Here is a 13,897-nt window from a genome sequence, read left to right as displayed (position 1 = left end):
GAATAACCACTAACGTCATAAGCTGTCATGTGATCAACCGACCGGTGGCAAAGCAAGCGCTGATCGTTGCCAACGGGGGAAAAAAAGGCTTATTTTCGGTGACAGCGAGCTTGGGGTTGAGCGCAATAGTAATTCTTATTATTACAGACATTTCACCGTGGTCCATATCGAGTTTTACTCGGCACCGATAGTAAAAATCAGAATGAAATTAACATCATACAGAGAAGGAAATAACATCAGAGACAGAGGCAGGAGTAGAAACCGCAAATTCGCTTACTGCGCGCAAGCAATTTTTGGAGCAATCACATCGTGTAAATTCTGATTTAATCAAAATGAATTCAGATCACCTTTGTGCTCTAAATATAAAAATAAGAAATACGTTTACTTGTTTTTAACTGAAAAAAGGGTTACCTTGTGACCCTGAAACACGCGTCAGCAATAATCTGCACCTTTGTGCTAATATACGTTGTTATTTCTTATGTTTACCTTCTTAAATGGTCATATGTTGAAACTAGTTACACTGGTGTGCAACAATTAAGGACGAAGTCGAAAAATTAGCATATCAGCTGAACGAAGAGGCAGAGCGGACAGAAAGACCAATTAGGAGATTAAGTAAGGTGATGTACGGTAGCACATGCGCAGATATGCAGGCAGACGTAATGGGGGAGTGTCTGAGTAGTATAAAGCATGTTGTCGGTGTAAGATCAGTATTTCTGGCAAAGAGTGTACGCCGTAGAGCAGTTAAATTCACACCGAGTTGCTGCCTCAGCGAGAAATGGCGAATGATCAATCTGTAAGACGACATCTGGATGCTTCTACCCGAGGTCGAATCATTGGGAAGTTGGAGGAAGGCCGCAGTGTGACAAGTGTGGCTGCAGAGTTCGGAATTGCTCACAGCATCGTTTCACGACTTTGGAGACAATTTCAAACTACCGGAACAGCTATCCGGGAGTTCAGTAGTGGTCGTCCACGAGGAACCACACCCGCAGAGGACCGGTATATTGTCTTACAGGCCAGAAGAAACAGGCGACAGACAGCGGGAGAAATCGCTAGACACTCGACACAGGCGACTGGACGATCGATATCGCGTTTTACCGTGGCCAGAAGACTGCACGGTGGCGGTCTGTTTGCACGACGCCCTATACGGTGTGTACCTCTAACGCCTGCCCATCGGAGAAGGCGTTCTCTGTGGTTCCGGGAACACCGGAATTGGAGACACAATGAATGGGGACGAGTACTCTTCACACATGAGAGCAGATTCAGTCTGAGTAGCGATTCTCATCGCATACTCATCTGGAGAGACCGGGAAGCCGCAATCATCCCTCGAACATCATTGAAAGGGACAGGTATGGAGGTCGCGGTGTTCTCGTTTGGGGAGGCATCATGCATGGTAGTCGTACAGACCTTCACATCTTCGACGCAGGTTCAGTCAACGGGACCCATTATTGTAACGAGATTCTTCTTCCATATGTAAATCTTTTTAGAGGCGCTATGGGTCCGCAGTTCCTTTTCATGGACGACAATGCACCATGTCATCGCACAGAGGCTGCCGAACAGCTCTTAGAGAGTGAGGATATTGAACGTATGGATTGGACGGCACGATCTCCGGATCTCAATCCCATCGAGCATGTATGGGATTTTCTAGGCAGACGCTTAGCAGCTCGTACCTTACCCCGAGTAACGATTCGGGAGCTTTGATTGGCGCTGCAAGACGAATGGGCAGCAATGCCTCAACAACTCATTGACATCCTCATTCTCAGCATGGGCAGACGCTGTGAAACCTGCCTAGCAGTCGGGGGAGATCATATCCCCTACTAAAGACCGGATGTTTCTTGCTGGACACCCATCACAGGGATGTTTCGGCCTTCAGTCGCATTGCGCTCCATGCTACTTCTTCAATAAAGCTTCTTTTTATCCCTCTAATTTCTCTTTTAGTAAGTGTTGCTTACATTACACATGTCCTTACGTATTGGAGATCTTATAGAATTAAATATGTTGATTTGGAAAACTTTTGTACAAAGTTATATTGAAAAAACCGTCTCGTCCTTAATTTTTGCACACCAGTGTGTTACGTTAGAACATTGCATTCAAGCATAAATCAATGTAGAATTTTCAATTAGGTTGTTTTAAACTATCTTTCAATCGAGAGTCACACAATTTAAAACTTTCTTTTAATATAATATTGTAAAAACACTTACTAGGGTACTTTTGTAAACAGACACCGGTCGCATCAATACATCCACAAGCGTTTGGAAGCGCTTGTTGTGGAGTTTCTGCACGTTTTCATATAGAGACTACCGTTTCAATTGCTTGCGGTAACACCAGTGCAATCGGTGTCTGTTTCTGAAAGTACCCTAACTTCAGTGCTCAGTCAATTTCATTTGCTTGCAGACAGAATCAACTTTATTACCAAAGTTTCTTTTTTCATGTTTGGCATCACCCTACTAACTATTGCACGTTACGATAAGAAACGTGAATGTTTGGAAATGCCAAAGTTCTACAAAATTTAATATGTATGTTATACTTATATTTTCTGAGGTACATTCAATACATATTAGCTTTTTTGGTGGTTCTCAACCTTTTACAAACTATATTTCGGAATTGTCTTCTGTATTTTGTTAAGGATTAGATTTGTCCTGATTCCATAAACTATATGCTATATCTTTCTGTGCGTTATTTTAAAATCTGGTATCATGAAAAGAATTCTAAGATTTTCGACAGAGATATAATTCCAATTTTGCTTTTCTTGTCCTTCCTAAGGTGTTCATTTTCAGTATAGTATATAAGATTTAATTTTTTATTTTCAGGAAGTTAGTGAATTAGTTAAATTTTTGTATTTTATTTAGTTTGAAAACAAACTCGGCGTGATCAAATGTTGCCTTCCGTCAATTGTTGACTTTGACTTGCCATCTTTCAATCATAAGCTTTGCGATGGAAAAAAAAATAAAGAAGATACATTTTTTACAACTTTAGTCACTAAATTTGATGATAAAGTCGCCGTAACTAGTACTCATATTTAAAGAAAATAATATGAATAAATCCCTGAGTACTAAAAACACAAGTCGTGCAAAAACGTAGCTTTAATTAATGTAATAACCAGTTTATTTTTAATTGTATGTTTTATAGATTTAAGTGTTTTTTTTTTCTTTTTTTTTGCATAAGATCTTCGTCGGCTCCTCTGAGACACATTTTGAGAAAACAGTAATGCTTATCTGTTTTTTTTTTCTTTTTGATCAGCGATACAATTAAGGAAAAACTTGCAAAAAAAATAGAATTTCAAAGTTTGTGAACCCATTGTCAGAAAACGGCCTCTGCTAAAAACCAGTAAAGTTAGCCACTTTTGCAAGTTGATCACCTGTCTAAGTTGACCGTTGTTTTTCGTGTTGAATTAGACCTATATCATATAAATCAAACCTTTATAAGTTGACCATCTGTTTAAGTTGACCACTAAATTAGTGCTTCGCAAGTGGTCAACTTACACAGGTTTCACATTATGACCTTTTATCAAACATCGCATTTAAGTATTTCAAAATGTTTTAAATTTTTTCTCACTTATTTTTGCTTGCAGTTTTCCAAAATTCTTTTTTAACAATCAAGTTTGGATGGGCTATTTTATGATTTGTATATGAAGCAATCTACTAAAACGATCGCCTAAATCGTATTTTTCTCCTGAGGCTCTTTTTCTTTGTTTGTTTTCTGTGCGCGGTAGTGTTACGTCACGTAACTAATCTTTTCCTCATCATTTCCTTTGTGAGACTAAGAAAAGTAAACGTTATTATTTAAAGCCATTCCATAGTTTGGGCAAATCTAATCTGGCAGCATCACAGTACTGAAACTAGGATCAGCGCAGCCTTCCCGAAGCTGGCTTGTCCTATTTATAGAGCAAGTTAGTTTCAAGAAAGCATTTCAGGTATCTAATCCAGATCAGTCCAGGTATCTAATCTGATCAAAGAGGTTAAAACTGCAAGGTTGTTCTATTTAATGTAACATAGTGCATTCTGGATAAAGCCTATTTAAATTTGCAAAAAAAAAAAAAAAATTCTTTTTTTCTTGAATGGTTTTCAGTATCTGTATTCAAGAGACCAGCAAATTTCACTTCTTTTTGTTTTTATTTTAAACTTAATTTAATAGATTGAAATTGGCAGAAATGGGTCTGGGTATTTCATATGAAACATAAGAGTTTCATCATTTTGTTCAAATCACTTTGTCACCGAATTTGGCATTATACACGAACCTACGACTTCTCTTCGAAGAATCGAATAATAAAATCAAGTAAATAAATGACAGTGCCGACGTACCATACAGTACTATTATAATCTGCAGTGGCCACACTAGTCGATCTTCCGTTTTTTAGCTTGTTCAAATCCTTAATCTGAATAAGTAGCTTATTCAACTTACTTTGCAGACCACTTTGGCTACGTACGTCTAGTCTGTTAAATTATACGAACTAATAATACGAACTAATAATGAAAGACTAGACGTACTAATATATATATTATATATAACTAATATATATATAATATATATATATTAGTACGTCTAGTCTTTAATGAATCTATGACGTCTCATTAAAGAAATTGAATAGAAAAACTACGTGAAGCTAGCCGCAGTCAACTTACCGTCTAGTACTATCATTTGCTCCGGATAAATTCCTGGAATAGGAAGATCGTTCTGATCCCGTATTCTAAAGGATGGTTCGTCTTTCCACAGATAAGTTTCCGCTATCGTGTGTGCTGGTAGGTGACGAAGGCAGGTGGCATTTGTACAACTACTTCTTGCGAGGAAAAAGGCGCGATGGTGCTGAGAAAGATCTTCAAAGGTGCGATTGAACGTGAAGGATGGACCCAAAAGCCAGGCTGAGCGGAAGAGATCCTTAGCAATTTCGGAAGATTGAAGTGCTAAAATTGACGCAGCTCCGGAATCCGCACCAAAAACTGTTACCTAAAAGAAAAAAAATATCCCTTCCTAAATTATATCGACAATATGATGAATTAGAATAAATAAATTACATCCTCGTCCATGCTTATGGTCAGTAAGAAACCTTTTACAGTATGTACAAGTAGTAAGTTTTAAGATGTAAGTTATACAAATGCTCGTCTTTTGCTTTGATTCAAGAGCGATTAGTAATTTTGAAACCTGTGTATTCAAGTTACTTTACTTTGTAATACATGTGTGCCACATGTTTGCGTTTCATACATTCAACTTCTACACAAAGTTTACTTTTTTTCTTTAGCATCACACTCGTTCTTTTAAGTTATTACGAATGAACGTAACGAAACCAAGTTAACTGCAGTGCATTTCAAATAAAATGAAAAAATCGGAAAGCTTTTTTTTTTTTAGAAAGACTCTTAAGGTACTGGCATCTTATTTCTCATCAATTTCTGTTCTTTTTCCAGTTTTTGCCTCTTTAATAGAAGTGCATAAAGTTAAAATTTAATATTTTCAGGGACGCATAATTTCAGTATGAAATTTTTAAAAAAGTAATTCTAATAATTCGTTCTTTAATTTTAATTTTGATTTATGTCTATCATAGAAGCCTAGTATAAACAAAATATCTCAAATAATTTTGCATTTATAAGTGCTTTTACGCAAACGTGAAACATTATTTTAACTTAAAGCGACTTTCAGGCGTCAAACAACGTGCAATTTAGTATGAAATTATTGACTTCTTTAAAACGAGGTTTAACACTGACACTTAAAATGTATAACGTTTCGACATTATATAATATGACATAAACATTACATAAACATTATATAATATGACTATTTCTACCAGGTATCATTAAATTTGAATGCGTTGAAGTTATTTTAAAATTATTAAAAATGTAAGTGATTTCATTTGTATTACAAGATGTTAACCCTTAACAGAGGATGTGCGGTCTCACAGACCGCTCAAAAGTTCGTCCGATCACCCCTATTTCATTTTCAGTCCTATTGAATGGTTTTTCCCAATAGCTTTTTGTTTTGTGACCTTGACCCCCTTGCCCTTGCTTATCAGTATCTTTAGGCAAGTGCCTCTGGTTTAAATTTCATTGCATTCTTAGAAGCGGTCAGTGAGACTGCACCTGCGTTTCAGTGCGTTACAATTTTCGGCTGTAGTAGACATGACTCTTACAACGTTAGAAACCGCGGATATAGGTTCATTTAATCTTATCCGCGTTATGTGGAAGAGATGCAAAGTATTCTAGATGAGGTTGAGAGTTGTTTAAAATGTTCACAAACGTTACGCAATGATGTTCTAGGGACAATGAAAGCATTTTTTTTTTTTTTGAAATACGACGCGAATTACTAACAGTTAAAGGGATGTCAAAAATTTCCCGTAACTTGATATAACCAGTTTTCTGGTATTAAAATGTTCTGTATATATTAAAACCCCTAAAATGAAATAATTAATAAATAATAAATCCGTTTTTATTACAATTATATTGTTATTTGCTACAGCATATGATTTTCTCGAAAAATCTTAAGACTCTAGCAAAATTTCCTCGGAAAAGGTATATTTCGATTAAAAATACAAAAATATTTTTTTCCTTTCGAATAAAAGGTCCAAGAACATCAATTGAATATTAGAGGAATATATCATTATCACACGAATTTTTAAAAAATTCCAAATAGATCGATCTCTGAGACCTCGCGTCCCCTTTTTCACATCCCCTGTTACGAGTTGTTTTTTAAATAAAGAAGACGGTGGGATCATACCTTTTCTGGATCTCCCCCGAAGGCTCGGATGTTTTGCTTGACCCACTGCAGCGCGACTACCTGGTCCCACAATCCGTAGTTTCCTTTGGCATCTTGAGGGTTTTGGGACAAGATGTCTAAAGCCATGAAACCCAGAGCTCCCAGTCGGTAGTTGAAGGACACAAAAACAGCATTCAGTCTCTTTGCCACTCTCCCCGACGGGCAAACACCGGGCTCATGTCCACTTCCCCATTGCAAAAATCCACCATGGATCCATACCATTACTTCAAGGCCTGCCTGAAATAAAAAGGTATTATTTAAACCCTCCCATTGGAATTTTTTTTTCTCAGGTACTTTCGTTTGTTAACTGACACTTTAACGATCAACGTCAAAAAAAAAAAAAAAAAAAAAACAGATTATAGCCGAGGTTTTTGCAAGAAAAATATCCTAGATGTACTCGTGTCTTCTTGAAAAACTGTAGTCGCTTCCTGTTGTTATCAGCAGTCACGATTAAACCCTGCAGTCAAAGATTTCAGGGAAGTTGCACATCCTTTTTTGTGTTTGGACAAACCTGCAATTGTGCCTAATAAAGATACCAGATTGGTTTGGTATTAAAAATGACCGTCAGTATTTTAACGCACATGAATTGAATTAGCTTTAACATATCATTGCATTTAAACTAGATACCATGTGAATGGAGCAAGAAAAATGATTTTAATACCACTGCAGAAATTTAACTAACCCTTTAGATGGAAAATACATCGTGTTTCCGTTTTAAAGATCACTGGTATCTGACACGGTTTACTTTATTTTTCTGCATTTTTTGCACACCTATTCAGTGGATTTTAGATAGTTTCGTTTGTTTATATATATAACGGTTGCGATGCTAAAGTAGCCTTGAGAGAAATGTAGAAACAAAACGAACACGTTAATCTTACGACTCCATGGGGTACCTATAGTTGAAATTAATAAATTCTATTTTCCTTGAGAAATGAAAGTACAATCCGAATGGTTAATTAAATGGGGATAAAATTAGTACTTCCGTATGCACGGAATGCTGACCTTTTGTTCCCAAAGTAATTAAAGGGCAAAATCGTAATAAAGTTACTTGAACTATCTGTAATACGTCAGAATCTTAATCCTAGCTCTAAAATAAATGTTTGGTAACATAATATTTACATTGAAATTGATAATGTCTGTATGCTGAGGACTTCGCTTTATGATAAAATAAAAAGAAAACGTTAAAATATACAGTACAAAAAACCATTTTTTAACCGACTTCAAAAAGGAGGCGGTTATCAGTTCATACCGTATGTATGTTTTTTTTTTTGTTTGTTTGTCCACTCACAGCGTCTCACCTAGTGAACCGATTTTGATGATTCTTTTTTTAATGGATAGAAGATGGTTCAACTTAGGTCCCATTACTTTGTTTGACGATATTTGTTCTTTAGAAAAAAAAGTTATTGGCAAAAAAAATTAAATTTCATGCAATTTCCCTATTAAATGATTAAATATAAAACCCATTGTTATAAAAGTTTGGTGCCATACAACAGTAATATTAATAGTAATTGTGGTGATAATTTGGAATGAAGGTTTCTCTGAAGCAAGTATCGAGTTTCTTCAGTGTCATTGCTTTATAGCGGAGGTAAACCTAACCTGGAAGCGAGATAATGCAGTGATTAAAATCTGCTTAGGCCTTCACAATGCTACCAGATTAGGTTTGTCTCAACTATAGTAGTATTTTTATCATTATCATATGCCAATAACAGATGTACATGAAATAAACCGCCAGCTCAGTCAATTCCAGCCGAGAACAACAGTTTTAAACTGCTGTCCTCGGCTGGAATTGACTGAGCTGGCGGTGTATTTCATGTATTTCTGCCTTAGCCCTGGCTATAGGGTGTAACTTACTGAATAACAGATGATCTGGGCTAAGTAAGGAGATACAGGATTGCATCACAAGCAACTTGTATGCTGTGAAATGTAACTTAGTTAGGGAAAACGTAGTATTTAAATGGCTAAAAACGTAAAATTAACACACAAATGAATTCCAGAGATTAACAAAGATAAATTTTTAGTGCCAATCTTTAAAATTTTATGGCGTATTTATAGTTTATTTTAGTATGGGGCATTTTTATGGAAAAAATAAGGTGAAGTTTCGTGATGGTAACTTCTTACTATTTCTGAAATACATTTACACTAAAAAGAATGAAATAAAACATTTTGGAATAAAAAATTGAACCGACTTCAAAATTGCTCTAAAAAGGGAAAAATAATTTTATTCTTTAAACACCATCGATAATACTTTTAAACATAATTTTTGAAGTTGGCGCAAAAACGATGGATAAAATCATTCACAGCCATAACTCAACTAGACTACAACTATAAATTTAACCAGGTCCACTTTCTTCACTACCACATACATTATGCAATGATAACAGCATATTACAGTAACAATATAAATGTTTCGTTCCTAACTTTAGATGATTTTCTGAAAAAATATGAACGAAGCATGGCTGTACTGGATTTTTTTACGTTTTGTTTTTGCGCCAACTTCAAAAATTTTGTTTAAAAGTATTATCGATGGTGTTTAAAGAATAAAACTATTTTTCCCTTTTTAGAGCAATTTTGAAGTCGGTTCTATTTTTTATTCCAAAATTTTTTATTACTTTTAAAGAGCTAGTTCAAATACATTCAGCACCGTGGTTTGAAGAAGAAAATGAAAGTAATTGGTTTTGTGCTTCAATTTTATTTGAAAGCGAAAGAGCACTCAATAAAATAAATGATGCTATAAATATCAAACGCATTTATTTCGCAGGCAGTTTGAATGGAAAATCGAAACTTTCCTCAAAGTTCAAACTCAAAATGACTTTAAACTTTAAAATGAACGCTTTATAATATACGAATAAATATCGTCTATTTTCCTCTGCTACTAGATAGATCCCGAAAGTTTTAAACTTTCATGCTTTTCGGGATCAACTAGCCGAGTGTAATAAATCATTTCCGACAGAACAATCGTATATTCCAGTTTGGATGCGCATATTTGTCTTTGCCAGATTTAGAATCCTTTGCAAAGAAACAAGAACGCAGAAATGAAATGAAAGCAAAATCGATTCCTTTTTCTGTTTTGCATCCTGACAGAAATAAGTTTCTGATCTGCCAAGATAAAATACGCCGTCAAATCCCAATAGGGAATAGAGAAAATAGTCTATTTTTTGAGATAAATTCCTCGTTTTTGCACAACCGCTCTTATACATCAACATATTTCAACAAATAATGGGTAAACGACAAAAATAGTTGTTTTAGTAGATAGTTGAAGATGCTTTTGGATACATGAACTCCATATGTAAGCAAAGAAGTAAAATTATCATGCACTTTGTATTTCAAGGTTATTTATATAATTGGAATCTTTTACTTTTCCTAACAAACATGTAATCACTTAAAGCAAGTGCAGTTCCCAGACTGATAATAAAGTTTACACATATGTAAGAGTAGTAGATACTGTGAAATCCCGTTACAACGTTATTCTACTGCAAAATTAGTTCGTTCAAGCAGAAATTTAGTTCTAACAGAATTCAAGATTAAAAATAATAGAGGCTGAAAGATTATTTCACTGAAATGGAAATTTTGTTGTATTAGTATTCGTTGTAGCGAGATTTCACAGTAACACAACGTAATGATTATGGCATTAAAAAATTAGGGCGGTTAATGTTTCTATTAATTAATTTTATTCTCTAATAGCAAAATTATTATTTCCTTCATAAAAGAAATTTATATATGCAGAATGTTGAAGACTTATATGTATTAATGTATTTAACACATTTAAGGTAGATTTTTCTTTTCCAAACTTTTTACATTAAAAAAAAAATGTGACACTACCGACATCCTTAATGTAAAACAGCTATAATGCAACACTGAAGTCATATTGCTCAAAAAAGGAATAACGCTCACATTGGAGTGACTATAATAGTAAACTTTTATGCGACTTGATAGCCGCTGTTAGCCAAAAAGGGTCAAACAGTCAGAAGGAGCATCCATCAAGCGGATAAATTTAGTCGGCAAGAACAAATCATGCAAAATTTTAAAACCATAAATTAAAAACTTTAGTGAATTTTATTTGCTTTGAACTAACTCAAACAAAATTAAATAAAAAATAATAAACTAGTATGCAAAAATACAAAAGAAAGTTAAAGCTTTGACGACTGAGAGATAGGGCGAGAAGTCGATGCGAAAACGGGCCATTTCATTTTATAATGGATAGGATATGGCTTAACGCGAAACTTGACTACTCGCGCGTTCTCGTTGATTCTACCGATTACAAAATGAAGGGCTTCGTTTTGACTTCCAGTTCACACGCCATCATTCATGGTCAATCTTCATCAGTGTCAATTATTATGAAATCAATATAGAATAAGATTAAAAACTGGTTTAGTGCCACAGGGCGGATTGCGTTAACTTTTTTTTTTTTTTTTTTTGTGCTTTTATAATTAACAGATTGAAGTACTTACTGAAGTGTCTAGTCTTGGAGACCAGACATTGAGATAAAGACAGTCTTCTGTTCCTCTAAACTTCTTCGTTTCTGGATCCAGGTGGAAGCAAGGTTTGGCGTATTTGTGAGCTCTCCTCCGTTCTTTTCTTCCGCACCATTCCCCGTCTGACCACCAGGAAATAGGTTTTTTCCACCGTAAGTGCCCAACTGGTGCTTTGGCGTATGGCATACCCTGGAAGGAACATGGATGTACAGGAAAAAAACCGGTAAAAAAATATTCAATTTTGTGGTTTTAGTACAATATACTGACGTGTGCAGGTAAATGGCAGTAACTGTAACTTTTTCATTTTGTTGTATTTTTGTGATCTATTGTACGTTTTTTTTATTGTACAAGTTCGCTTATTTGGTTTCCGCTAAAAAAAAAAAAAAAAAGAATCGGGGGGGAAAAAAGTCTTTTTCCAACATTTTCCTGTTGTCAGTATTGAATCCACCACACATTTCTTCAAATATCTCAAAAACTCATTTCTGCAGATACTGCCGTTTACCTGCAAACTACAGTATACTAATCACTCACTATACTAGTTCTGAAAGTACTTCTTCATTTTTGACCGAGTGTAAAAGTGTCTTACCGGTATACAGATATTTATGAAAACCCGTCAACACTAGTATTGATCCCAAAAATTATGAGTGAATCTTGCTGAATTAACTAAAAAATAACTCCCATTTTTGGCCCAATTTATTACAGCCCGGTTTTATAGCACAATCTGGCACAAATACGCCACATCTTACATAATTCTATATACCAAATAATTAGTCCGTGTCATTTATTCGAGTATTCTTAATTTATTTCTGACTATACAACACTTATAATGATGTAACTAGTTACTGAAAAAAGCCCAAGGAATTTCTTAATGAAGAAGAATACTATTGTTAGTAGCATTTTAAAATTTTCTCTGAGAAACAAGTTTTAAGATTTAAAAAATTTGACTTTCATTCGTGTATTTCGTATATTTTTGAATGCATACTTTACTATTCCACGTAATAGCGCTACATAAAATTTATATTTACTCTTAGACTAATCTAATTCAATGCAAACGTTTTCAAAACTAGCAAAATTTTCTGCAGTGATTGATAAGCTAGCCTAATTAACTATGAAGGAAAATTATTCCATTCTAAAGATGGCAGAACGTAACAGTAATCCGTTCCATTTCAAAATGTTAATGATTTTCGACATGTAAGCTCCCAAAGAGCCTCTGAGAAGTAAGAAATTGACGCACCATGAATGCAAGTTTTAGAAATTTCTGAAATATTTTGGAATTTCAAATTAGGAATTCGACGGTGATTAAAGTTTGGAGTACTAATTAAATAAACATAAACGCAATTAGTGTATGCAGAACTGTTTTTGAGAAAAAATATTAGAATAAATCAGGAATACAACTCGAAGCATATTATACTTTAAAACTTCATTTTAAACCACGTGACTTGTTTAACTTTCTGAGTTTAAAAAGCAATATCGTCTTCAAGACTGCACATTGCATAAAATAGATTTTTGTTTGAATATCACCATGAAGCCAGTATACAAATTGACGAATACTTTAAACTTTCGTGGATTCAGAGGTTCATCACAATTGTTTTACTAGCAGTCAGGTTCGACGAGAGGCCAGGTTAACATAGTCAGAAATTAGAGGCCAGGCCTTGGGGGGGGGGGGGAGGGGTGGCGACACTGCCGCAAAAAAAGGAAAGAAAAGAGGGGAGGGGGGACTCCAAATAAGAGAAAATGTAAAGGTTAAGTGAAGTTTACTCTTTTGGTATTTACTGTTGCGGCACTTAATAAAGTTAATTATTTTCTAGTAAGCCGTTTTGATTTCCCCCCTTTTCTTTCCTTTTTCCTTTTTTTTGGGGGGGGGGGCGGGGCAGGAAGAGCCGGGCAACAAGGGGATTCCTCGGCCTGCTAGCAGTATCTGCTATTTGTACTGAGTTTATTTCAACTAATATGAGAAAAAGAGAAATCTTATGAGATTTTTAAAATATAAAATAAAATAAATAATAGCACTGTAATGGGCTTCTTATTTTAAATAGTTTTTACAATATATATGTTATCAAGAATTGAAGCAATCATTAGAAAAATCTCTTCTTTAGTTCCGATTCGAGTCAGAGGCAAGTCGAATGATTTATCTAAAATGGCGCTATTACGTTTAAACAAAATGTAGCGAAAGTGCTTAAATCAAAGATATTTAAATCATCTTCTGTGAAACTCAGTCATAAATTCATTATCCTCCATTGACGTAAAATGGAGTAATCGATACATAGTTAAATATCTCATCTTAAATTGGATTGAAAATACGCCAATAAAGTCCACTTTTCATTCCATAAGGGTATTACTCACGAGCGGATATATTTTTAAAGGGCAGATTGTGGTTGTGCGTTGTCAAATATAAGTAGCATACTTTGTGCAGATACGATTTATCAAAAGGTGTGCGCATATTATATATATAATGTGTGTGACTGCGATTTCCAGAAAATTATAAGAAAACATGATAATTGCGACGACTGTGAAGTCATTGGTTTTATATGGTTCCTATTTTCAGTTTCTATGCCTTACCAAAAACACGTATACTTTTACTTACTTAGTAACACAGTGTTATAATACATTAGTATCATCCTTACTAGTTTGTCAAATTATGATAGTAAGACTCATTAAAGTAAAGCATGATTTAGGACTCAAAAAAT

General features: G+C 34.8%; 1 protein-coding gene across 1 annotated transcript in view; it reads right to left on the bottom strand.

Moving 5' to 3' along the window:
* The window catches only part of LOC129217601 (carboxylesterase-like), a 57,384-nt gene that overhangs the window by 15,626 nt on the left and 27,861 nt on the right, over positions 1 to 13,897 (bottom strand). The window contains exons 4-6 of the mRNA XM_054851927.1: positions 11,187 to 11,399; positions 6,700 to 6,975; positions 4,620 to 4,941 (exon numbers count right to left, since the gene is read on the bottom strand). Of these exons, the coding sequence (XP_054707902.1) occupies positions 4,620 to 4,941; positions 6,700 to 6,975; positions 11,187 to 11,399 (811 nt within the window). The remainder of the gene's footprint in view (positions 1 to 4,619; positions 4,942 to 6,699; positions 6,976 to 11,186; positions 11,400 to 13,897) is intronic.

Source organism: Uloborus diversus, chromosome 2 (assembly GCF_026930045.1).
Source record: "Uloborus diversus isolate 005 chromosome 2, Udiv.v.3.1, whole genome shotgun sequence".
NCBI classification, from domain to species: domain Eukaryota; kingdom Metazoa; phylum Arthropoda; class Arachnida; order Araneae; family Uloboridae; genus Uloborus; species Uloborus diversus.
This window is presented reverse-complemented; position numbering and strand designations above follow the sequence as displayed.